The following is a 26796-nucleotide window of genomic DNA, read 5'->3' as shown; positions in this document are numbered from 1 at the left end:
CTAGAGACGGGGTTTTGCCATGTTAGCCAGGCTGGTCTTGAACTCCTGACCTCAAGTGATCTACCCGCCTCGGCCTCCCAAAGTGCTGGGATTACAGGCATAAGCTACTGTGCCCAGCCTACAAGAGGCTTTTTTTTTTTTCCTTTTCAACTTTTATTTTAGAATCATGGGATATATGTGCAGGTTTGTTACAAAGGTATATTGCAAGATGCTGAGGTTTGGGGTATGACTAAACCCATCACCTAGGTAGTTAGCATAGTACCCAATAGGTAGTTTTTCAGCCCTTCCCTCTTTCCTTCTCTACTCACTCTAGTAGTCCTCAGTGTCTATTGCTCCCATCTTTATGTCCACATGCAGCCAAAGTTTCACTCCCACTTATAAGTGAGAACATGTGGTATTCGGTTTTCTGTGTCTGCATCAGTTTGCCACCAAAAAAAAAAAAAAAAAAAAAAAAAGCCACAAAACACATTTATTAGTAAGGAAAAAATGCCACAAAATACATTTACTAGTCAGGAAGAGAATCGTGCATCAAGATTTAAGGCAGAAAGGGAAAAGCTAACTCTACTGTTTTGTGCAAATGAAGTCAGGTTTATTATCAGGATAGCCCTTATCTATATAGCAGCTAACCCGAGCCTTGAAGGGAAAAGATAAATACCAGCTGCCAGTCTTTCGACTGTACAAGAGCGCCTGAACAATCAGAACCCTTTTTCTGGATTGGTCCAACCAATGATGTTGTGGTTAGGATATACTGGCACCAGGCTTCTTGTACAGGCTGCAGAACTGTGAGCCAAATAAAATTTACTTTCAAGTTACCCGCCTCAGGCATTTCTTTATAGCAACATGAATGAACTAAGAAAGACAATTGGTACCAAGGAGAGGGTGGTTGCTATAAAGATACTTGAAAATGTGGAAGTGGCTTTGGAACTGGGTAATGGGCAAAAGTTGGAAGAGTTTAGAAGGTTTGATTTCATAGACTCACAGCTGTGAGGAACTTACCTTGAGTCTCAGATGAGGCTTTGGACTTTTGAATTGATGCTAGAACAAGTTCAGACTTTGGGGATGGGATGATTATATTTTGCAATGTGAGAAGGACATGAGATTGGGGGTCAGGGGCAGAATACTATGGTTTGGATATGGTTTGCTCGACCCCTACCAAGTCTCATGTTGAAATCTGATCCCTAATGTTAGAGGTAGGGGCTTAATGGGAGATATTTGGGTCAAGGCAGCATATTCTTCATGCATGTCTTGGTGCTGTCCTTGCTACTGAGCAAGTTTTCACCCTATTAGTTTCCCCAGACAGATTGCTAAAAAGAGCAATCAAGGGGCACCTTTTCCCCCTTCTCTTGCTTGTGGTTCATGCCATGTAATCTGTACATTCTGGTTCCCCTTTGCTTTCTGCCATGAATGGAAGCTTCCTGAGGCCCTCATCAGAAGCAGATGCTGGGGTCATGCGTCTTGTACAGTATGGAGACAGAAGTGACTTTATTTTAAATGCTAATCCACCTGGCTAACCCTGAGTCAAGGAATGCCTCCAAAATGTTTAGTTGATGTATTACTCTTTATGTAGAAACACCTATTCGTTACAAATTTCCTTCAAAACAATCCTTGTTGCTGCAGAAATCGTACACTGTGATTCCTGTAGCCACCTATACATTCTTATCAGACCACCTATACTTTTTCCTAAGATATAATCCCTGGGTCTGGGGGGTTATGGGGCAGAGATCTACCTGTCTTGCAGCCACCCAAGACCATGCTTCCGTCTGTAAATTCCCTCAATAAACCACACAATACTGACAAATTGGATTTGTCTACCTTGTTTTCTCAACTCCTTCTGGCTTTGAATATATGGCCCTTTCATCGAACATGTAGCTTGCAGAACTGTGAATCAAATAAAGCCTCTTTTCTTTATAAATTACCCAGCCACAGGTATTCCTTTATAGCAACACAAATGGACTAAGAGAGACACTTTGTCCCTTAAGTCAGAAGTACCTTGCCAATAAGGGACTATCTTTTAAAGTTCTTTTGATATTGAACAATGCCCCTGGCCATGCAGAACCACAAGAGTTCAACCCTGAAAGCGTCAAACACAATGTCTCTAATTTAGCCTTGAGATCAAGGGGTCGTAAGGACCTTTAAGGATCCTTACATATGGTCCTCTATGAAAAGGATTGTCAACACTAAGGAAGAGAACCCTGATAGAACACCATGAAAATCCAAAGGTATTACATTACTGACGATGTCACTGTTGTTAACAGAAAAACTCATGAAAGTCATCAGGCTCAAAACAAATTCCTGCTAGAGAAAACTGTCCAGATGTTGTGCATGACTTCACAAGATTTAACTTAAGTTTTGGGGGAGTCAAAAGTTGTATATAAGTTTTAGACTGTATAAGGGGGTCAATACTCCTAATGCCTTCATTGTTTGGGAATTAGCTGTACTTGCCAGTGCTATGTTGTAATCTTAACTGGTACTTCTCCAAAGATAGAAGAATATATTTCCTCTCTAGGCTTCTTCCACATTTTCCTCTCTCCAGCCACTGTCCTCACTATACCAAAAAAGTCCAAAGATTAATATACATTTAATATAATTATTTGTAAGGCAGGAAAAGATGTAAATACCATCCTATTTCAATATTTGGATTTCTTAAAACACCTGTATTATTTTTGTACTTCTGGATAATGTTCACATGATGTATTCCTTAATATGACACATTTTAAGTAAAATAAGTTCACATTAAATCCATTTTATATCACATTTTTACTGCTTTCGCTTTAACTATGACTACGCCTTTAACCATGACTTTCTCTCCTGTCAGTACCTTATCCTAATTCAGTGTTTCTTGACTATTATGTCTAAGGAGATTTTTTGGTCACCCCTTTTCCCTAAACACTCCTCTCTCCTGAAATTTTAATACCATAGATACACTGTATATTTGTTATGGACTGTATGTACATCTGTGCTTTACACATAAAGAGGGGTTTGGATCATAATCCCCAAAGACACAATCCTGAATGCCATAATCCTAAATGTTGAAATCCTGAAAGATCAAAGTCCCTAAAATCTAGGCTGGGTGTGGTGGTTCAAGCCTGTAATCCCAGCACTTTGGGAGGCTGAGCCAGGTAGATCACGAGGCCAGGAGTTTCAGACCAAACTGGCCCACATGGTGAAACCCCATCTCTACTAAAAATATAAAAAATTAGTAGGGAGTGGTGGCGCACACCTGTAATCCCAGTTACTCAGGAGGCTGAGGTAGGACAATCACTTGAATCCAGGAGGCAGAGGTTGCAGGGAGCCAAGATTGGGCCAGTGCACTCCAACCTGGATGACAGAGTGAGACTCTGTCTCAAAAATAAATAAATAATAAATAAAGGCAAGACTCTTCATATAAACATTCATTAGTACACAATCTGTGCATGTTATTCAAAGGCTTCCTGACCAAGGGGAAGCTCTTTATAAGCTTCAGTTACTCTCCTAAGATAGGAACAACAGTACTATTACCAGTGTGTTGTTTGTGTAAAATGACATTATAAATATGAAAGTGACAGATACAGGTACTGATGAACTTCACCATTTGGGACCTGGTCATAGGAAAAATATTTCATCACTAGAATCTGTCTCTCCCATCTGTGACTTCAGCAGAAAGAAACTGCTGCTTTGATAACCTTCCTAACTCCACTCTAGTTTTTACTATAGGTCTTTGAAAATTGTCAGATGGATCTTAGAATTAAGCCATTTCTCTCTGTTTACAGAAGAAGTAACCTGTTGAATGTCAGGGTTCACGTCTGTCTTTGTAAGTCTAGGAACTTTGATATCCTGCTTCCCAAGTCTGGGAATTTTCACACTGCACCATTTTACTCTGTACCCTTAACATCTTGCCCAAAACAGCATATCCAATCAGCACATAATAAAAAGAGAAAGTGAAGAAAAAAATGAGACAACATTTTTCCTTTCATACTTGCAGGCTACCGACTGTATTTAGTGAAAGAATAAGAGACTATACTGTAAGAGTGGACATTTTTATTTTACAAATGAAAAAGCAAAATACTGCTTTGAATTGACTCTTAAGTCACACTCTGAATTCATACCATGCAGTTAAATTTTTCCAGTTCATCAATTAATTCCACTGAAAACAAGACTAAGCTTCTGTCTGTGGAAGAAGCATAGACCAGCTTTAACCACGATGACAATCGCTGGTAAGACTAAGCAAAGAAAGTGACTGTATCTCTGTTTCAAATTCTTTTTCTTCTTGGGCACGTTCTCCACGGCCATGTGAAACTTAAAACAAAGATTGCAACTGTCCTGGCCAGAGAAGGTGGTTAAAGCTGTGTCACAGAGAATTGCAGATTATACTTCTACCTTCATCCTGTGATATCCATGTCTCTCAGAGAGGTCTGGCTAAACCAGGATATTCTTTGCAATAGCATTCAAAGTCCTTACTTTGGTCACATCTGTTACCTTTAGGGAATATTCCGAGCAAGAAAGTGAGGCTCCCATGGCAACAGATGAATTTCTGTGATAGAAATAATAAAGGAACAGATAATGATATGTTATTAAATGAGTCCTCCTACTGCCGCTTCATTTTATAGACTACTTCATGATACAAGGGTAAGTCAAGTATGCTAGACTACTATATTCCATAATTTTCATCAATTAATTACTTGAAATATCCAGCAGCTGAATCCACCAGACAGTATACTTGATTTTATATCAGGAATTGTTAAGTTCTAAGGCTCTTGCTTCTTCTTCTTCTTCTTTTTTTTTTTTAATTACAGGCGCGTATCACCAAGCCCAGCTAATTTTTTTGTATTTTTAGTAGAGATGGGGTTTCGCCATGCTGGCCAGGCTGGTCTCGAACTCCTGACCTCAAGTGATCCGCCCGCCTTGGCCTCCCAAAGTGCTGAGATTACAGGCCTAAGCCACCTTGCCCAGCCATCTTATTTCTTTTACATTGTGTTTTTCCCAATTTATAAACAGAAACATTCAACTACTATTAAATTGTAAGAGTCCTCTTAAGTATTTAAAAAACCCCATATAATAGTCACAATTTCTTAATGGTAATATAATTTCAAAATAACTGAAAACAGAGAATAAATGTGAGGGAAGACTAAGCACTAAAAGTAGGAGGTAGAAACATGACTATGACTCTTCCATCCTTACACCATAGTTATTAACTTTGCTACAGGAAATCCTAGGCGAGTGGGCACATGTGCATATCTGACTCATTTGAAGCTCAACCGTGGAATTTGTTTGCTATTAACTGGTCAAAGTTCAGCAATGCCTTCACAAGGCAAGGTTCACCTATGTTCAAAGAGCCTGTTTATTTAAGACAGGACACGAACCATTTTAGAAATGTTTTTCAACTATAAAAACAACTATAATACTTATGTAGTAGTCACAACATTCCATTGGTTAATCATGCCCCCATCTAAAGTTTTTCTGTTTGGGAGAAAGTAAAAATTAATCTCATCCTTCTTATTTGAATCGTAGAAAACATTTTTACCGAAACTTCATTCCTGAGTCTCTAGTAGACCGAGCAGAACAGTGGAATTCTGTAGCACCTGAACCCTCAAGGATCCTTTGTAGATTTCTGTCTGTTATACCACCTCCTGTTGGAAAGAATAAGTAACACATTAAGTAAAATAGAATTTTGCATAAAATTTAAGGAATAATGACTGCTTACTTTACTTGGAATCATCAAACTAAATTTCTCATTGATTCAAAAATTAGTCTCTCCCTACCAAGTTAGAATGAGATTAGAAAAGTGATAAAAGATATATAGGCTACAGACTCTGGGGAAGTACCATTAAGGTTATAGAACATGTATGATAGAATCTTATCTGTCCATTGGCTAATACAACAATGCTATCCCTGCTTGCCCCTCAATTAAAGCAAAATCAAATTAAAAAGAAAGGTAAGGATAGGTTTGAGGAAAAAAAATCTACAAAAGCACAACCTCAGAGATGTGCCTGAATGAGAACCTCTAAGGTTCTGTCTCTAGCCCCGGATGTAAAGACTACATTGACTTCATCGGAAACAGGAATAATGCAAAGTATTATACAGGTTATTAGTTACGATATCAGCTTTATACTTCATATCACAGAAGAATCTGATTCTACTTTATTAAAACTGTACCACCAAATGTTTTATGACATTTGTTTTGATGAACAATCTTTTAAATATTTATAAAGAATCACATTCTGAATTGATACCAGTATATCATAAATATGAAATTAGTTTATTCATCTTTATATCCTTATCTCCCTATAGGATGTACTCAAATTTTAAAACTATGTACTTTGTATCTCAAGCCATTAAAGATGCTGAAATAACCTATCTTTACACACTCTTTCAGACTCATTAACTTGTCTTTTTTTCCTTAGTGGTACAGTAATATCACTGAGCCTTAAGAAACAGAGAAAAGGCTAGGTGTAGTGGCTCACACCCGTAATCCCAACACTTTGGGAGCCCGAGGCAGGAGGATCACTTGAGTTCAAGAGTTTGAGACCAGCCTGGGCAACATGGTGAAATCCCGTCTCTACAAAAACATACAAAAATTAGCTGGATATGGTAGCAGGTGCCTGTAGACCCCGCTATTCAAGAGGCTGAGGTAGGAGGATCGCTTGAACCTGGGAGGCGGAGGCTGCAGTAAGCTGAGACTGCACCACTGCACCACAGCCTGGGTGACACAGTGAGACTCTGTCTCAGAAAAAAAAGAAAGAAATAGAAAAAATACAGGCTGAGTAGATTTAGACTGGCTTTATCACTGTAGCTTTTCACAGCTACGTGATCTTAGACAAATTATTTAAATCCACTGACCTCAACTTTTTCGCCAATAAAAGAGGGATAATACTGCCTACCTCACAAGCTTATTGTAAGGATTAAGAGACAAATACATTATTTCCTTCTATTCCTTCTAACAAATAACAAAACATTTGGCTACTGAAACACATGTTGCTCAGTTATCAGCAACTTGAGTACATAAGTAATACATCTTTCCAGACTCAAACTAACACAGCTCTATGGTTAAAAAGGATCCCACAGAACTAGTTTAATATTCTTCTCTTTATAGATGAAGAAACCAGGGTCTAAATATGTTGTAGGCTTCATTATGAAAGTTCCTAGAGGGCAACTACCTCTTTGTATTTCTCAATGATGAATACTTACTAGGCATTCAGAATGACTTACCTAGGAGTTTTTACTTGCTGGTACTTATTCACATGAAATTGTAATACATTTGTTTATAAGTCTATTCTGTGAGCTCCTCAAGTAGGATTACTTTATTTGTTTTCATATCTATCACACAATTAGCATATAATATATATAACTGTCATATAATTAACATTTGCCTGATAAGGTTTGTTAAAGAAATCACAAATATTTTTGTATTTAACATCTTTTGACCTGAGTCAGCTTCTTGAGAAAGTGGTTTCTTGTGTAGCTTTGCATCCCAAGTAATGCCTTGCACATAGCCGATAACAACTGCATATTAAACAAAGGTACTCTTAATGTCAACAATTGTCTAAGTATTAGTTGTCAAGACTATATATATTTAGTGCTAAATGGAAAAGCATCACACTCAGAAAGTCTCTTTAACATTCCTTGATTAACCAAAAAGGACCACAATTTGACAGATAATATATACTTTCTCTTTGCTCATGTTTCAAGGACTTGTTACAGGTCAAAAGCCTTCCTAAATATTTGACAATACCCCTTATATGGCCTTTTTTTTTTTTTTTTTTTTTTTTTTTTTTGACACAGAGTCTCACTCTGTTACCCAGGCTGGAGTGCAGTGGTGCGATCATAGCTCACTGCAGCCTTGACCTCAGGGCTCAAGAAATCCTCCCACCTCAGCCTCCAGACTAGCTGGGACTTCAGGAGCACGCCACCATGCCCAACTAATTTTTTTACATTTTGGTAAAGATGGTGTCTCACTATATTGCCCAGGTTCACAGCCTCTTTTTAAAAGTTACTCTTTATCTAGGTCAGTCTTGATATCACTAGTAGTGAGATGACGAGAGACTGAATACCTTCTGATGTGATGTCATATGATGTAATACGCAGAATCACTCATAAAGTATTCTTACCAAAAATGTTTAAGCAGTCTATTCGAGCCTTATGATTTAACTATTAGTTTATAGGATATACAAAGGCATGAGGAACAAGTTAAACAATATCAAGAGGAAATAATCTGATAAATCCAGAAAGTAGTACATTTTACAGGGTAAATGATCCTAACTTTTTATTATATTTTGAGATGGAGTCTTGCTGTGTCACCCAGGCTGGAGTGCGGTGGTACAATCTCAGCTCACTGCAACCTCCGCCTCCTTGGTTCAAGTGATGCTCATGCCTCAGCCTCCCAAGTAGCTGGGATTACAGGCACATGCCACCATGCCCAGCTAATTTTTGTATTTTTAGTAGAGACAGGATTTCACCATGTTGGCCAGGCTGGTCTCAAACTCTTGACCTCAGGTGATCTGACTGCCTCAGACTCCCAAAGTGCTGAGATTATAGGCGTGAGCCACCGGGCCCAGCCCAAACTCTGTAAAGTTTTTAAAGCAAGAAAAGTAAAAGGAAAAACATCTATATTAAAGATACTTTAAAAGATAATAGAACTGGGAATGGCAGTGTGCAACTGTAGTTCCAGCTACTTGGGTGGCTGAGGCAGGAGGATTGCTTGAGGCTAAGAGTTCAAGTGCAGCCTGGCCAATATAGCAAGACCTCATCTCTAAAAACAAACAAACAAAAGATAACCAAAAATATAATGCTTGTTCCTTGACTAGATCCTAGTTTGAACATATCAGCTATAAAAACCATTGCGGGGACAATCGGAGAAAGTTGAGTATTAAATGTTTATTGTGATAGGTGTGACAATGGAATTGTCGTTATGGTAACATCCCACCCTTTTAAGAGATATGTAAAGATAAAATGTCATGATGCTTTCAATTTAACTTTAATAAAATACCTCAGGATAGAAGAAAGATGAGACAAATTTGGCAAACTGTTAAATCTAGGGACTGAGCATATGAGTATTCATTATGCTATTTTCTACTTTTTTTTATATGTTTGAGAAACTTAATAAAAAAATTAAGATTCTCTTTACATTTGTCTTACTCTTCTAGGTTGTACATCTAATTCTTTAAAAACTGCTCCGACTGTTCATTTCTAGTTAGCCATTATGAACTTAACTGATCTCATGGTTATCATCAGGGTCATATGATTAAATTCTGGTTACAAGAAATAATTTGGCAATCAGAGATTTTCAGGAACTGAGAGAGTATTATATTTTACCTAAGGATGTTGCCTAAACCTTTGCTTAAACCCTGTTCATTAGGACATTTGTCCTAAACAAAATTTGATTAGCATCAAATTTGATGTGCCTCACCAGAGATGAACATCCAAATTCATAAAACTCTATATAATGAGAGAGCAAATATGGAGAAACCTCAATCTCTACCTACTTCCTTATTCGCTCCTCTTTGAGCTAATCCCTATTAGAATATTTTCCTTCTTATCTAAACTTTTAAATTCTAGCACAGATCTCCCAGTCTTAAACATTTAAATCAAATTATATATTCTTCTCTTTGAAGATCATATACTAATATGCAATGTACTAATACTCTCTCTCACATTTTCCTGCCTCCTTTGCTCTTCCTCCACTACAGTTCAGTGTTATGCTAGTGAATTGATAGATAAATAAATACCTGGCATTACCACAATCCTGCCTTTTGCCTGAAAAAAGAAAAAAAAAAAGTAAATTTTAATATCTTTCTCTTGAATGGGATAATAAGGCAGTGAGAATAGAAACATAAGTCAGAATATATTAAATTTTAAAAATTACTATTAATGTTTAATTTTTACTAGATCTTCTCTATTTCTTTGGGATCTTGGATAAGATGTCCAGCATAGTAAATTTGTCTCTAGAAAGTTATCTTTCCAAAAGGTCATTTTTCCCCCCAATAAGTGCCATTTTCTCCCTCCCCTTCACCTATTAAGATGGTATATAAGCCCCGAATTCTGAGTCGTATTTCTTTGTGAACTTCTGTATGTACTTACATATATATGTACTTATGTATGTGATAAAATCTGTTTTTACTCCTGCTAATCTGTCTTTAGTCAGTTTAATTTGCAGGCCCCCAAATAACAAACCCTGAGGACAGAAGGAAAGTTTTTCCTCCCTGACATGGTGAGTAAGAGAAAGTTCCTGCTCTCACGGAGCTTACACATTCAAGGAAGACGAGACAATGCACAGGGATATTTATACAATAAAATTCCCGGTAACAATAAGTACAACAAAGAAAAAATAAAGCAAGGTAACAAAAAAGACTGAAAGAGGGGAGTGGCTATTTCATATAATTTAAAAATTGTTAGAGAAATAAATGGAACAAGAATGTTTCATATTCTCAAATGGTCTGAATAAAGCATCCATAAGACAAAACATTGATTATCTAAAAAGCTGAAATCACTTCAGAATGGAGGTCACAGTTGCCTGTTTCTTCCAAATCAAGGCTTTCCAAAACATAGAGAAATAATATTTTTAAAGAAATGAATTCTACCACTTCTTTTTGCCTTCCCCACATGATTATTTAGAAGTATATGCTTATCTAAGGCTATCAAAGTGGTTTAATAATACAGAGCAATCACTGAGTGTCAGATTTAATAACATAGAATAATTACTAAGTGCTAAAACCTGAAGAAATCCCTTACAACTATTCTAGCAGGTAGGTGCTATTATTATCCTAACTTTGCAGAAGAGCAAGCTGAGGTTTAGGATGGCTAGGTAATGTATCCATGGTCACAATTAACAAGCATCGAAGCCAGGGTTTAAACACAGACTTGTCTAATCACAAAGCCTATGCTTTAACTAGTATGTTACACTACTAGGTAGTTACTTCAGTAAAGTTAATGTATGAGAATATTTGAGTAGCTCTTCCTACCAACCAATGATTAACATACAAATGACAGACATACACACACACACACACACACACACACATTTTGAAATGCAATACATTACTATGGCGATTATATCTTAATTTGTACTCCTTAGTGAGTAACCTTTTAAAACTGGAAATCCGATTCATCAACTCTTCTGTTTTAAAACACTTCAGGCCTCCCCGCTGTACCATAAAAATAAAAACTTTAATAAGGTTTTCAAGGCTCTGGATATCATTCTGTCCACATTTAATATTCTGGTCATTCCTCAGCGTTTTAAGTTATCCTTGCTTTTGTTTATAGCCCTTGCTTACACTATTTCTTTTGCATGGAACAATTCCGCCAACACTCCCTTCACCCTCACTCCCACTGCCCCCGACTTTTACACAGATAACTCCCAAACATCCTTCAAATGAGTAAAACACTGCAGTCTGGATGTCTCTTCTTTTGGGAAGCTTCCTCTAATTATTGCCAACCTTCATTTCCCCAGATTTGGGGTTAATTCCTCTCCAATGTACTCCTATAGTACCTTTTAAAAACAGAGCGCTATTAAAATTTCCTGCTCTATTAGAAGTGCCTGTTCTGCACTAAATTGTAAGGATAGTGACTACACACAGACACTGAGCTTTTGGTTACACCCACAGTACAAATGTCCTGCATCTAATATATATTTAATAAATGTTTGTTAAACCATTACATCCCAGAACAGCAAAGTCACATCAGATCTTTAGGAGAAATTTCTGAAAATTATTTTCATGGCTATAGAAAAGTGAAAATAACCAGATGTCTATACAGGAACATTAATATTATTAATAGCAGTAATAATAGAACCTAACATTATTAAGACCTACTGTATGCCAACCACTGTACTAAGCCTCTTACACATCTCATCTTTAGTAATCTTCTGAGAAACTCTAAAATTAGTATTAAACTCATCTCAGTTTCACACAGGGGGAAAGAGAGGCTTAAAGACTAATAACCTACTCAACATCACATAGCAAGTATCAAACCTGACTCTCAAATGCTCAACTCTCTCATCCCAAAGTCTGTACTCAGTAACTTATAATGCCTCTGGACTGGTGTCAGAAAAACACAGACACACTATAATTACAAAGTCACCTTCTGAGTGCTCTACAAATGATGCTAGCTCGCCAGGAAAACTCATAAACTAGAAAAATATATTTCCTCCTATATTGGCAGATGAGAAGAAGTAAGATTATAATTTTAGTTTTGGAATTTACCTCCAGATGATAATTTTACATGGGATCCCCTGAATATACACGGGCTGACAATGAAAAGATATGGCTTAAAACTGCAATGCTGGCTGGGCGCAGTGGCTCATGCCTGTAATCCCAGCACTCTGGGAGGGCAAGGAGGGCAGATGGCTTGAGCCCAAGAGTTCGAGACCAGCCTGGACAACAAGCAAGACCTTGTATCTAAACTAAAAAATAAAAATAAAAAATAAAAAAAACTGCAATGCCAATGGCAAAGAAAAGGTAAAATCTGCTGTGTTTATCCAAGTTAGATCAGATCTTTAGGCACTATCTATATATAATTTGATCTTGAAAGCCTTGGTTATTAAAAAGACTTGTGTGAAAGAAATAAGAATTATATACATTATTGCCTGCTTGCTCTTTCCTACAGAGTAACCACAAAGTCAGTAATATATAGTCTCACAAATTGGCTAAACAGCAGAATGTCAGGAGTAACCACAACAGAGTCTTAGGCAAAAAAAAGATAACGTCCATATACCTGCTCTATGAGTCGCTTTATTAGGGGTAGCCCTTCTAATGCTGAACTGTCACATCCACTGGTCAACACTCGTTCAAATCCCAAGGTTAAGAGGGTCTCCAGAGCTGCCATTGGATCATGAACCATGTCAAAGGCTGAAATAAATAAAATTGATGTGAATTTTGAACAGGTATCTCTTAATGCAGCGTTTCCCAAAATGTAGTACACATGCAGTGGCGTGCTGGACCTAGCTTATACTGGCTTACAAAGGTCAATTATTAAATACTCAAGAACTCTGCAAGTCAGATTGTTAATCCAGTGGCAGCCTGAAATCAGTGAAGGTAGGGCCAGGTACAATGGCTCATGCTTATAATCTTGGCATTTTGAGAGGCTGAGGTGGGGAGATCACTTGAGCCCAGGAGTTTGAGACCAGCCTGGGCAACAGGGCAAGACCCCATATGCACAATACAAAAATTAGCTGGGCATGGCGGTGTCCACCTACAGTCCCAGCTACTCGAAAGGCTGAGATGGGAGGATCACCTGAGCCTAAGGGGTCGAGGTTGCAGTGAGCTGATTGCACCATTGTGCCCCAGCCTGGACGACAGAGCAAGACCTTGTCTCAAAAGAAAAATAAAAATTTAATTAATGATAATAAAAAAAATTAGTGAAGGTAGAGTATTTAAACCACAGAAATTTAAAAATGTTACAAATCAGCTGTTTTTCCTAAGAGCCAGTTCATCAGCACACCATAGTCTACATACCACCACTGTGCATAATCATTTTAATAATAGTACACATTTAAATAGTGTATTTACTTAAATGCAGATAAGAAATGAAACGTTTTCCATTTATAGTAGTTATAAGTTTCTATTTAAAATAAATTTACTTAAGTTTTTTTTTTTAAACTTTTTTTTAAGTTCAGGAGTACAAGTGCAGGTTTGTTATACAGGTAAACCTGTGTCTTGGGAGTTTGTTGTGCAGATGATTTCATCACCAAGGTATTAAGCCTAGTACTCATTAGTTATTTTTCCTGATCCTCTCCGTCCTCCCACCCCCACCCTCCAAAAGGTCCCAGTGTGTGGTGTTCCCCTCTATGTGTCTATGTGTTCTCATCATTTAGCTCCCACTTAAAAGTGAGAACATGTGGTACTTGGTTTTCTGTTCTTGTGTTAGTTTGCTAAGGGTAATGGTCTCCAGCTCCATCCAAGGCTCTGCAAAGGACATGATCTTGTTCTTTTTTATGGGTACATACTTAAGATTTTATTTAAAGAAAATCATTAAATAAATGTGCACAGGTAGCACTCACATATGATAAAATTTTAAATGTAATAGGCAGGTGAGTCAGATTTGGGAAACTGTTCTAAGGCGTCAGAAAAATTGGACTAGGTAGAATGAAACACTATACTCACCAGTTCTAGAAAAGGCTTTGGCTCACATTCTCATTACTGAGTAATATTTTAGACTAATCTATTAACCCCACATACTCAAGGTTCATAGCATAAGGATAGTTGTTTTCAACAGACTATATGAAGTTTCACTTCCATCCTACTTTTTTTTTTTTAAGATGGAGTCTTGCTCTGTTGCCCAGGCTGGAGTGCAGTGGCGTGGTCTCAGTTGACTGCAACCTCCGACTCCCTGGTTCAAGTGATTCTCCTGCCTCAGCCTCCCGAGTAGCTGGGATTACAGGCACACACCACCACGCCCAGCTAATTTTTGTATTTTTAGAAGAGATGGGGTTTCACCATGTTGGCCGGGATGGTCTCAATCTCCTAACCTTGTGATCTGCCCGCCCCAGCCTCCCAAAGTGCTGGGATTACAGGGGTGAGCCACTGTGCCTGGCCCCATCCTACTTTCTAAGAAACTTCTCCCCTCCTCAGAGCCCTCAAAGAGTAAAGTGGTATCGGGAAACTGAAAACAGAAAACCTCCTTCTGCTTTGGTTCTCACACTGTTACATGATATTGAAGTTCTCCTGCAGTGGATTAGGTGGTAGTGGTCCCCTGGGACAGGCCCCTTCATTTCACCCTTTAGTGTATGTAGGCAACTAAATCTACCACAGAGGATTTCCTTGTTTTGGTGGCAGCACCTTCTCACCACTATAATAATATTATGCTATCTCATTAAATACATTAGTAGAAAAATGTGGAATCCCAAAACTCTACAAACTTTGAAAATATGAAAATATTTTTGTTAAACCTTTTGGAATAAATAAAAGAACAGAAATTTGAAGTAAAAAAATTGTTTATGACTGTAGACTTCTTTTCACGTGCAATGGCAGTGCTCTCTGAAGGCAAAACAGACGCTTGTTCTTCCATTTTACCAAGGTGTAGCCAAAGGGTATAGAAAATTATAACTACCGGTTTTTTTTTTTTTTTGAGACGGAGTCTCGCTCTGTCGCCCAGGCTGGAGTGCAGTGGCGCGATCTCGGCTCACTGCAAGCTCCGCCTCCCGGGTTCCCGTCATTCTCCTGCCTCAGCCTCCCGAGTAGCTGGGACTACAGGCACCCGCCACCGCGCCTGGCTAGTTTTTTATATTTTTAGTAGAGACAGGGTTTCACCGTGGTCTCGATCTCCTGACCTTGTGATCCACCCGCCTCGGCCTCCCAAAGTGCTGGGATTACAGGCGTGAGCCACCGCGCCCGGCATAACTACCTGATTTTTTGGCTAGGAGTGGTGGCTCATGCCTGTAACCCCAGCACTTTGGGAGGCCAAGGCAGGTGGATCACAAGGTCAGGAGTTTAAGAGTGGCCTGGCCAAGATGGTGAAACCCTGTCTCTACTAAAAATACAAAAGTTAGCTGGGCACAGTGGCAGATGCCTGTAATCCCAGCAACTTGGGAGGCCGAGGCAGACTGCATGAACCCAGGAGGCAGAGGTTGCAGTGAGCCGAGATGGGGCCACTGCACTCCAGCCTGGGTGACAGAGCGAGACTCCATCTCAAAAAAAAAAAACTACCTGATTTTTTTATAGGATTTTTTTTTTTTTGAGACAGAGTCTCGGTCTGTCACCCAGGCTGGAGTGCGGGGGCTGGATCTCGGCTCACTGCAAGCTCTGCCTCCCGGGTTTATGCCATTCTCGTGCCTCAGCCTCCCGAGCAGCTGGGACTACAGGCACCCGCCACCTCGCCCAGCTACTTTTCTGTATTTTTTAGTAGAGACAGGGTTTCACCGTGTTAGCCAGCATGGTCTCTATCTCCTGACCTTGTGATCCGCCCCTCTCGGCCTCCCAAAGTGCTGGGATTACAGGCTTGAGCCACCGCGCCCGGCCGGAAATATTTCTTTATAAGAAACCATCACATTAAAAAATCATTGTGGTGCAGACAAGCTATAATGAAAAATAATTTTGTCCACTATAGTGGACATCTGTTCATTGACTAGATAGTCAACACTAGACAGCATCTGTTCTCCTTTCTCCCTTCCTAATAAGATCCAATTCTTCTCCAGATACCCAACTTTCTCTCCCCTTAGGAAGTCTGTATCTGTGAAACCTCACCTCACTGCTAGCCCCAGGGATGGTTTTGCCTGGCTTAAGATAGACAGTACTTTTCATTTCACCAGCCACAACGATTTATTCTTTTGGGGTTGCACATGACCTAATACAATCTTAGTTAAAATGAGTCTCAGGATTCTTGCTTGGAATGCTGTAATAGGTATACACACTTGAAGGCAATACTTACTCTCTCCTTCTCTCTATTATATCCCACCACCACCAACACCCACTTTTAACAACTTTTCATAACTAAGGCTTCAAATTTTCTAGAAATTGCACATCTCTACTTTTATAACTTTTAGTCTCAGAATCTAAAAAAACAATTGGTAACCTTGGAACACCACAGAATTGTGTTGCATAAAAAGGTTGTGGCAGTTGTTGAAATTAGAAAACTAACACTGTTCAACAGAACTTCTAAAATGAAAATGACTCACCTCGGTGGAAAGTGACTGGCAGAGGGCGGCAAATAGCTATAAAAAGAGAGTCATATAACAACATGAATGAAGATGTCATCACTGATTACTATATATAGAATTCTTCATGTTAGCTGAAACTTTTTAATACTTTCTTCGCCTAACAAAACAGTAAACTAACATAATAAAATGTCAGCCTTACAAATTCAAAAGTCATATCTTTCCACAAACCTCTGATTTTTATATAAAAAATGGTCATGCCTTAGCACCAAATGGAAATCATTTAATCTGACAACTGTAAGAGCAGCATTACATCTATCACTTGCCTCTCTGAGGTCATTCGATAAATACTTTGGTCTAGTAATACAGGTAGTTTGCTTCTGTCCTCTTCACATTTTCCAACTTGGTGGTCCATCCTCACCAACTATAATAGCTTTTGAAGTTCTTGGTGCAGTGATTAAAGGAACCATGGTAAATTTCCCTTAAATTTCTATTCTATGGGAACAGTAGCAGAACCTAATCTATAGCAATTGAGGAGAGTTAAGAAGGCTTTGCCACACATACATCCCACCCCAAACATCTAAGGAACTACTATTTGAAATACTTAGGTTAGTGTAAGTGCCTGCAGCTATGACTGCAAAGTTGGTTTTGTGGATGTTTTTTTATATTGTGAGCAAAAATACAATTATCATTAGAGGCTTTTAGGTCTTAGATACAAATTCTTACCCATAAGGGACATACACAGCTCTTCGTCAATGTGTCCATCTTCAGTCAATGCCCCAAATACCAAACCATCAGCACCATAAAGCTTGGCAAGACGAATGTCAGCCTTCATCACCTCAATTTCACGATCTGAATACAAAAAATCACCTCCACGTGGCCGAATCATCACAAAAACTGGGATCTGAACACTCTGCTTCACTACTTGAAGGACACCTACAAGAAAAGAAAGCAGACTAAAATTTAAATGTGAGCTAAAAGCTCAAGGAAGCCAATGATATATTATTGGTCATTTACATCTGCTCTTGTATATTACATCCAAAAGAAAAAGGTGGAGTTTAAGGAAACCAGAGAAAGACGGCTCTAAAAGGAAGGAGGACACTGAGAACAAAAATGTATATGTGGTAGAAGGTAAGTAATAGCAACGGGTTAAACAGACCAATTTAGAAAACAGAAGATGCTACAATTTAAAAACACTTATCAGTTGACTCAACAAAAATCCTTATGACTCAGAACCCTTTTATTGGTATCTGACATTTGAAAGTGTAATAACTACCAGGCTCAACGTTCTGCCAGTATGCAATTCCCCAAGATCCAATTTCTTCTTTCTAATTCATTATAGCTCTTATTTAAAACCTACTAGGGAGATGGTTAAATAGCTTCAAAGTTCATATTCCTTTAATGGGCAAAGACATTTAGAAAACTTTTTTTTTTTTTTTAACGAGATATGTGAAAGGGAGCAAAGTTCTACTTATTTGTGATTTTATGCAGAGATCTATGCATAAAAGTACCTAAATATGCCATAATATGTGGCTAGCTCATAAACCATCAATAGTATACGGCTGTGACAGGCTCCACGAGTTGTTTACCCAGTATGAATTTCCTTCTTTCTTCTTGCTAAAAGAACCCAAATTTTGCATAGGATAGCAGTTGTCCAATACCAAGCAAGGAATCATAATTGGTGTTACAAAAACAGACTGTACTCAAATTTACAGACATGCTCTAGGGATTTTAGAATGGCCAGGAATGCCCTCTTTTAGTGTGAAGATTCCAAAGGGCTGTTGCATATACAAATCTTTTACATTAAATAATGCTATTATCAACCTCAGAGTAGCATAACTTAGGAGACCACAATTCATATAGGGACTTCTGCTTTTGGCCAAGACAGGGTAACAGTGACTGGATTTTACCCTCCCACCTATAATAATAATAATAAAGAAAAAACTAGATGAAATATATGAAACAATGGTTTGCAAGACAATGGACATTAAGCAGTGAAGGGCAATGATCCTTGAAAATGGTAAATTATGAAGTTAGTAAGTCAATTCTGATTGACCCAATTTACTGCCTTGAGAGTTTCTAGGACAAAGCACAGGGATGGGGGACCCACACAGAGCCAAAACAATTCCCTGAGTTAAGGAGACAAAGCTGAGAGTTCAGGAAGACTGAAGTAGCTAGAGTTCATAGGAGAAAGTACCAGGAGGACAGAAACATAACACTGGAGTAGCAAAGACTACCACAGTGATTTAAAAAAAGGACTTTTTAAAAAAAAGATGGGCTTGGCATGGTGGCTGATGCCTGTAATCCCAGTGCTTTGGGAGGCTGAGACAGGAGGATTGCCTGAGGTAAGGAGTTGAAGACCAGTCTGGGTAAAACGGTGAGACTCCATCTCTACCAAACAAACAAACAAACAAATTTAGCTGGACATGGTGGCACATGCCTGTAATACTAGCTACTTGAGAGGCTGAGGCAGGATGATTGCTTGAGCCCAGGAGTTTGAAGCTGTAAGGAGTTATGGTCACCCCACTTCAGTCAAGCCTGGAGAACAGGTGAGACCCTGTCAAAAGAAAGAAAAAAACAAAAGGAAGCAAAGAAAGAAAAGAGAAAGAGAGAAGGAAAGAAAAGAGAAAGAGAGAAGGAAAGAAAAGAAAGGAAGGAATGAAAGAAGAAAGGAGGAAGACAGATAGATAACTCTGGAGGTCTGCAGAGAACCTCCTTTAACATTCAGCTGAGTACTGACTGGTGCATGCATGCAAAGAAACTACTCAAGGCCTGGGACAGAACCAATAAAAAGGATTAGAAATGATGTGCCTGTCATTCACATCAAGCTGTGAATAATGCCTATTCCACCAGCCAGAGGAAAATTTCAAAATTCATAGGTACTGGGTAGAATTCACAGAAGAATCCTGACTTGGTAGTAAGGAATAATTAGCTCTGTATTAACACTGCTCCAGACTTGCCCAGCAAATCTTAAAAGCAAGACCCAAAAGGACCAAACTGTTTTGGAACATTTGTGCAAATTCAAAAATGTCTAGTAACCAATAAAGTAAAATTCACAATGTCTTGCATCCAATAAAAAATTACCAGGCAGGAAAATAAGATATATTATTAGATGATAAATCAAATGAAACAAACCCAGAACTGATACAGATGTTAGAACTGGCAGACAAGGTCATCATAACAGCTATTGTAACTTTATTCCACATGTTCAAAAAAGTTAAGAGACATCAGAGACATAAAAAGACTCAAATTTCTAGAGATGAAAACTACAATGTATGAGATGAAAACATACTAGGCAAGCCTAATAGCAGATTAGATAGTGCAGAAGAAAAGGTCAGTAAGCTCAAGGAGAAAACAACAGGAACCATGCAAAATGAGACACAGAAAGACCTTTTAAAATAGAGAAGTTCATCAGTGACTTTTGGGACAATTTCAAGTAGTCTAATGTAAGCATAGCTGAAGTCTATGAAGGAGGCAGTGGAGAACAAGCTGAAAGCTGCAAGCTGAAAATTTTGCAAATGTAATGAAAAGTATAAATGCACAGGTTGAAGAAACATGAAAAAAACTATACTCAGGTACATCATAAGAAAATTGTTCAAAACCAGTAATAAAGAAAAAATCTGAAAAGTAGGTATAAAAAGAGACATATTACATAGAGAAAAATAAAGATATGGATGATAGATTTTTTGTCAGAAACAATACAAGCAAGACAACAATGGAAAAACATCTTCAAAGACAAAAACTGTCAATCTAGAATTCTATACCCAGCAAAAATACCTTTCGAAAATAAAGGAAAAAGCTATTTTAGACATATAAACGTTGAAAGAATGCATCACTAGCATACTTTTTAACAAAAAAAGTTAAAGAAAGTACTTCAGGCAGAAAGAAAAAGAAACCAGATAGAAATACGGGATCTACATAAAGGAATGAAGAATACCAGAAATGGTAATTTCATGTGGGTAAATATATGATTGTTTTCTTATTATTTACATCTCTTATTTAATAAAATATAACTGACTCTTCAAACAAAACTAACAACATAGCATGGAGTTTTTGATATGTGTATGAGTAAAATGTATGACAACAATAGTACAAAGACCAGGAGGGGATTTCAATATACTGAGGATGCCAGCATGTAAAGATTTTATAAAAGCCTAATCCTTGATGTTACTGCAGAGCAGCTGAACCAGTATTAACAATTACTGACCTACTTTTCAACTTTCTGATGTGAGAAAGAAATATGTGTGATCAAATCTTTGATTTTGTTTTTTACCACCATAAACATTTCTGATACAACATCCATAGCATAGTTTACATGACATTAGTAGAGGACCCAACGAAACTAATTACCAGTTGCTTCCAGGTTCCACGAACTCCAACCAGAAAATCTGGGAAAAATGGACACTTACCCATGCTGGGTGTAGTTCCCCCCTCTGATAAACCAGAACATAATTCAATCCGATCAGCACCTGTAATATAAACGCATTGCTCAGCACATTTTAAAAAAATAAGCTCTTATTAAACAGCAAGCTGTTGATATGCATTTTTTTCCCAAATACAGAACAGTCTTAGAAATCATCTTAGAGAAATCAGATTATAAAACTAGAGTAAAACTCTGTTTTTAACTCAGTTATACTCTGCAGCCACATTGTGTTACTCATACTCAAACTGAAGAGTTAACTACAATTAAGCTAGTTCTCTTAAAATTTTGTATTATAGGGTTGCCTCTCTAGGTACAGGAAACTAACATAAAATAAAGATGTTTCTTAAAACTGACTACAGAGGAATACTGAGTCTTTGTTGATAAGAAAATAACATAATCTTTCCCAAAAGGGTCTTTATTATTGTACGCTTTAAAAAACACAAAGCTACTTTTGAGTAGCCAAAACCAAGACAATTTCAAGAATAAGAAAATGCTGAAACCAAAAGAATTATTAGGCTACCAAGGTCACACCAAAAGATCTCAGGAACCAGCTTGAAGAAGCTCTCACTAGCCACAGATAGAACATTTTGTTCATCAATAAGCAGAATAACTACAATGGATTAAAATACATAAAACATATTTAAATCTAGATGCATAATGACAAAACAATTCAAGGGAAGACAGAGAACAAATTCATTATTCTAAGAATTATTATAATAAATAAGGGAAAAGAAGCAAGCATTTATTCTGCCTTTCTTATACAAACTATACTTCAGCATAACCAAACAGATGATGAGGGGAAAGTTCTTTACAGAAGTATTCTAGTTCATAAGTGAAAAATAATGTCACCATTTTGCAACCACTACTAAAATATGGGTTGCTAAATTTATTAGTGAAAAGCTGACAGAAAACCTTAAGGATAGATTAGGCTGGCAATACCTGAACTCCCTTTAATATCACAAAAACAGAAAAAACCAACACGTTATGTCCTCCTGATGTGATGCAACTATTTTTTTATAGTCTTACCTTCCTTTCTCAACCTCAGATTACTTTGAAGCAAATCCCAGACATCATGTTATTTCATTTTAAATATTTCAGTGTGTGTCTCTAAAAAATAAGGACTCTTAAAAAGGTAGCCAACTGTCATTCATTCTCTAATTTCTCTTACCTCCTCTTTCTGCATTCACAGCTGACTCCACTGAATCAACACAAACTTCCATGAGAAATCCATTTGCTGCTCCTAAAATAGATGGAGAACGGTAAGAGTTCATAAACGCTCTATCCATCCAGACCAATTGACCACAAAGGGTTTACATTTTGCTGCCAAAATGCAAATGTCCAATAATAGGCAAATAGGTAAGTACACTAGGGCCCATGAATGCAATAAAATATCACATTAATTATTGAATTGATGCCTGTAGACTGAAATAGGCTCACTGACAGATGTATAAAAAATTATACTGAGGAAAATGTATATTGAATACCAAATTAATCTTCCTAAAACATAGACCTCATCATCACATTCCAGCTAAGATTCTTACAATGTTTCTCAATGTCTGCAAAATATATTTAAACTTCTTTATAAGGAATATAGGTTTAAAAGCAGGACAGACTTCAAATCCACGTCCCACCAACTATTTATTGTGAGATCCTAGATAAGTTACTTAAGTTTCCTATAAAACAACTTACCTCAGAGTAGTGAGGATTAAATGAGATAATTCATGTAAAGTATGCAGTCTCAAGAATCAAAAAGTAAGCCAAGCACGGTGGCTCACGCCTGTAATCCCAGCACTTTGGGAGGCCTAGGACAGTGGATCACGAGGTCAGAAGATCACGACCATCCTGGCTAACATGGTGAAACCCCGTCTCTACTGAAAATACAAAAAATTAGCCAGGCACGGTGGCGGGTGCCTGTAGTCCCACATACTCCAGAGGCTGAGGCAGGAGAATGGCGTGAACCCGGGAGGTGGAGCTTGTAGTGAGCCGAGATCGCACCACTGCATTCCAACCTGGGCGACAGAGCGAGACTCTGTCTCAAAAAAAAAGAATCAAAAAGTATTACTTATCTGGCTGGGTGTGGTGGCTCATGCCTGTAATCCCAGCATTTTGGGAGGCCAAGGCGGGTGGATCACATGAGGTCAGGAATTGGAGACCAGCCTGGCCAACATGGTAAAACCCCATCTCTACTAAAAATAGAAAAATTAGCCAGGCATTGTGGCATCCGCCTGTAATCCCGGCTACTTGGGAGACTAAAGCATGAGAATCGCTTGAATCCGGGAGGTGGAGGTTGCAGTGAGCCAAGATTGTGCCACTGCACTCCAGCCTGGGTGACAGAGCGATACTGTCTCATTCCTTCTTATGCTTTCAGACCTCTCCAGTCCCTACCGCTGGCTCCTCAATGCCTTCTCCGCAACCCAGAGTTCCTTCTGGCTCCATCTTTGAATAAAATTTTCCAAGGAACATTTCCATGATTTTTTTCTCTCTCCCAAAGTAGAAAATTTTATGTCTCTCTTTTGAACTCATTTAACTCTTCATGAGTTATGAAACCCCAATTGTTCCTTCTTAAAATATGAATTACTTTCTACCTTTTATTATTTATGGAGATAAATATCTGATCACTTTTACTCGACTTAGAGTTCGTAAGTTGTTGTTTTTTTTTTTTTTTTTAATAGTCTTGCTCTGTCGCCCAAGTTAGAGTGCAGTGGCATGATCTCGGCTCACTGCAACTTCCACCTCCTGGGCTCAAGCAATTCTTGTGCCTCAGCCTCCTCAGTAGCTAGGACTACAAGTATGTGCCACAATACTCGGTTAATTTTGTATTTTTTGTAGAGACAGGGTTTCGCCATGTTGCCCATGCTGGTCTCAACCTCCTACACTCAAGCGATCTGCCAGTCTCGGCCTCCCAAAGTGCTGGGATTACAGGCATGAGCCACCACGTCTGGCCTAAGTAAGGTCTTCATGTGAGAAATCTTTATCATCACCCACACCAAGCACAGTATCTACCATGGTACACAATAATCAAATATTTACTAAAAGCTGAATAATTACAACAAAATTAATGTACTTATATTACAAAGTGTGATGTAAACAGAGTTTTGAGTTTTTTTCCAGGAGCACATAATTTTAAAAAATGAACAAAACAATGCACACTTCACGCAATGACATTTAATAAATGTTCTTCACATACTGGTAACGGCCACTTCTGGTGGGGCGTGATTTGAAATTATTTTTATTTTCTTTTTACTTTTCTTTATTGCTTTATTTTTTCTACCTAATATTGCTTTTATAATTTAAAAAAGCAATTTTTACTTTGAAAAAGAAATAAAACAAAAACCTATCATCTGCTAACATCAGACTGCAACTGCCTTATGCCTTACTTAAGTCCCTGCCGGACGCGGGGGCTCACGCCCATAATCCCAGCACTTTGGGAGGCCGAGGCAGGCGGATCACCTGAGGTCAGGATTTTGAGACCAGCCTGGACAACATGGCAAAACCCCATCTCTACTAAAAGTACACAAATTAGCTGGGCGTGGTGGCAGGCGCCTGTAATCCCAGATACTCAGGAGACTGAGGCAGGAGAACTGCTTGAACCTGGGAGGCAGAGGTTGCAGTGAGCCGAGATCAGGCCACTGCACGCCAGCCTGGGCGACAAGAGCGACTCCGTCTCAAAAAACAAAACAAAACAAAAACAAAAAAGATGATCGGTCTCAAACTCAAAAAGGGTTAAGTGTCAACCTATGCTCTTAACCAACAGCTCTGCATTAACTCCATGAGTTTCCTGATAGCTCCCGGACCAGCTGTCAGATCAGTGGCACTGGCCGATGCTGATGCTGCCGGGTGACTATTTGCCTTACATAAGAAAGGACCCTAGGCAGGAGAAGATGAAGAGATGTTTAAAAAAGGTTATGACAGAAGGCAGAGCAAGGCAGTTCTCCCAAGCAACAAAGTTATAGAGATTAAAGGAGAAGCAGCAGCAGCTCTCAAAGTGTAGTACACTTCAGGTAGCTTTGGGGGCCTCTGAGACTTTTCAGCGTCTGTAGGGTGACAACCATTTTCATAATACTAAGACTTTATTCGCCTTTTTCACTTTAATTCTCTCACAAGTGAGAGGCATTTTCTTTTTTGAGACAGAGTCTTACTCTGTCACCCAAGATGGAGTGCATTGGCGCAATCTCGGCTCACTGCAAGAGGCTACTGGACATGTTAGACTGAATGAAGCAGTGGGTATGAGAATCCAGCTGTCTTCCATTAAGACATATTGAAGAAACTTGCAAAAATATAAAATATTCCCACTCTTTTTTGATTTTTTTGTTTAGGAACATTTCTTTTTCACAAAATATGTGAACGTGTAATGGGCTTACTATGGTTATTTTCTAATCTATCAATCGATGAATATTTTAAATTTTTGTTTTAATTTATTTTTATTTTTTGAGACGGAGTCTCGCTGTGTCGCCCAGGCTGGAGTGCAATGGCGTGATCTCACCTCACAGCAACCTCCGCCTCCTGGGTTCAAGTGATTCTCCTGCCTCAGCCTCCCGAGTAGCTGGGATTACAGGCGCCTGCCAACACGTCTGGCTAATTTTTGTATTTTTAGTAGAGATGCGTTTCGCCATGTTGGCCAGGCTGGTCTCGAACTCCTGACCTCAGGTGATCTGTCTGCCTTGGCCTCCCAAAGAAAAATTTGTTTTAATTTCTAATACAGTCAAAATCGATAGATGTAATCCACATAAAGATCTTTGAGGATCTCGGTAACTTTTAGGAAGGTAAAGGAGTCCTGAGGTCATCGTTTGGAGGAACCAAGAGTTCACGGAGGAAGAGGAAGAGGGACTTGCCAAATTCTCTGACACCTGCCATGCCATCCTACCCTGGCACTCAGGAAGAACTCGGGACTTGGAGCAGCCACAAGCTCGGCCACTTCGTAGCTGCGTGGCTTTAGGGACTATGCCCCGTCCCCGCCGTGGCAGCTACAGTTAACTGTAGGTTAGGAACTGGGCTCCGCGCTCGACAATTAACTAACCCAGCGGAGTACTGGCTGCTGGTGCGGGGGGTACTGGCATCCTCGTGTGGCGACGGATAAAACGTGAAGCTGAAGTTAACCAACTTGCACAGGGTCGCCCGGCCGTTATGTGGGGACCCCGGGACTCGAACTTTGGCTCCACAGCCGAGCCAATCTTGCTACCTGCCCCTCGTCACGCCCTCCGTTTCCACACCTTTAACGCTTCAAAAATAGAAGGTGCCGCCCAAGTGGCTGGAAGGAGCTGAGGAAACGACTCCAGAAGAAATCACCACTGACCGCGACTCCCGCCGGCCCGCCCCGGGGAGCCGAGTCGGCCGACCGTCCCCTCCCCCGCCACCTTCCGCACCGGCCTTCCCGGACGGTATCCGCGCCCGTTTCCGCTCAGAGGAAGCCCCCTGCCTCTTCATGCTCCACGCGTTCTTCCTCGTGCGCCTGCAGTTTCCACTTGGAGTTTGGGATCCTGCGCGCACGAGCAAACAAGCTAGTCAACAGCTGCGCGCGCCCCTGCGCGCATCCCCGACGCCTACGCCCCAGCAGCCCCCGCGAAAGCGAAGTCGCAACGCAGGCGCACTTCTGTTCACTCCGGTCCCCAGAGAAGGCGGGGTTCCCGCTGCCCGACCCGGAAGTGCTTCTCTTTTCCGTGGCGGAGAAAGGAGACCTCAGAGCTCTGGGTTGTGGAAGAGGTGGCCGTGCAGTGTCATCAGTATGCAGCGATTGCTCTTTCCGCCCTTTAGGGCCTTGAAGGGGAGGCAGTGTCTGCAGCTCTTGGCTCCTAGGGCAGCGCTTAGAGCACAG

The 26796-nt window shown here is 39.3% G+C and overlaps 2 protein-coding genes across 4 annotated transcripts in view; one reads left to right on the top strand and one right to left on the bottom strand.

The window, feature by feature from the left end:
- Window positions 1-3997: 3997 nt before the first annotated feature.
- Window positions 3998-26555, bottom strand: CUTC (cutC copper transporter). Its single transcript, XM_011977376.1, has 9 exons — window positions 26348-26555; window positions 22153-22224; window positions 20971-21030; window positions 17288-17497; window positions 16583-16618; window positions 12685-12818; window positions 9702-9729; window positions 5501-5606; window positions 3998-4510 (listed from the first exon to the last, which is right to left on the bottom strand). Exons 1-9 carry the CDS (start codon window positions 26406-26408, stop codon window positions 4396-4398), a joined length of 822 nt encoding a protein of 273 aa, XP_011832766.1. The 5' UTR covers window positions 26409-26555; the 3' UTR covers window positions 3998-4395.
- Window positions 26094-26796, top strand: part of LOC105537737 (cytochrome c oxidase assembly protein COX15 homolog) — a 32755-nt gene continuing 32052 nt past the window's right edge. For all 3 annotated transcript variants that reach the window (XM_011977379.1, XM_011977378.1, XM_011977377.1), the window contains exon 1: window positions 26094-26796. In XM_011977379.1, coding sequence (XP_011832769.1) covers window positions 26407-26796 — 390 coding nt within the window. In that variant the 5' untranslated portion in view covers window positions 26094-26406.

Source organism: Mandrillus leucophaeus, unplaced genomic scaffold (genome assembly GCF_000951045.1).
Source record: "Mandrillus leucophaeus isolate KB7577 unplaced genomic scaffold, Mleu.le_1.0 Scaffold18, whole genome shotgun sequence".
In the NCBI taxonomy this organism is placed as follows: domain Eukaryota; kingdom Metazoa; phylum Chordata; class Mammalia; order Primates; family Cercopithecidae; genus Mandrillus; species Mandrillus leucophaeus.
This window is presented reverse-complemented; position numbering and strand designations above follow the sequence as displayed.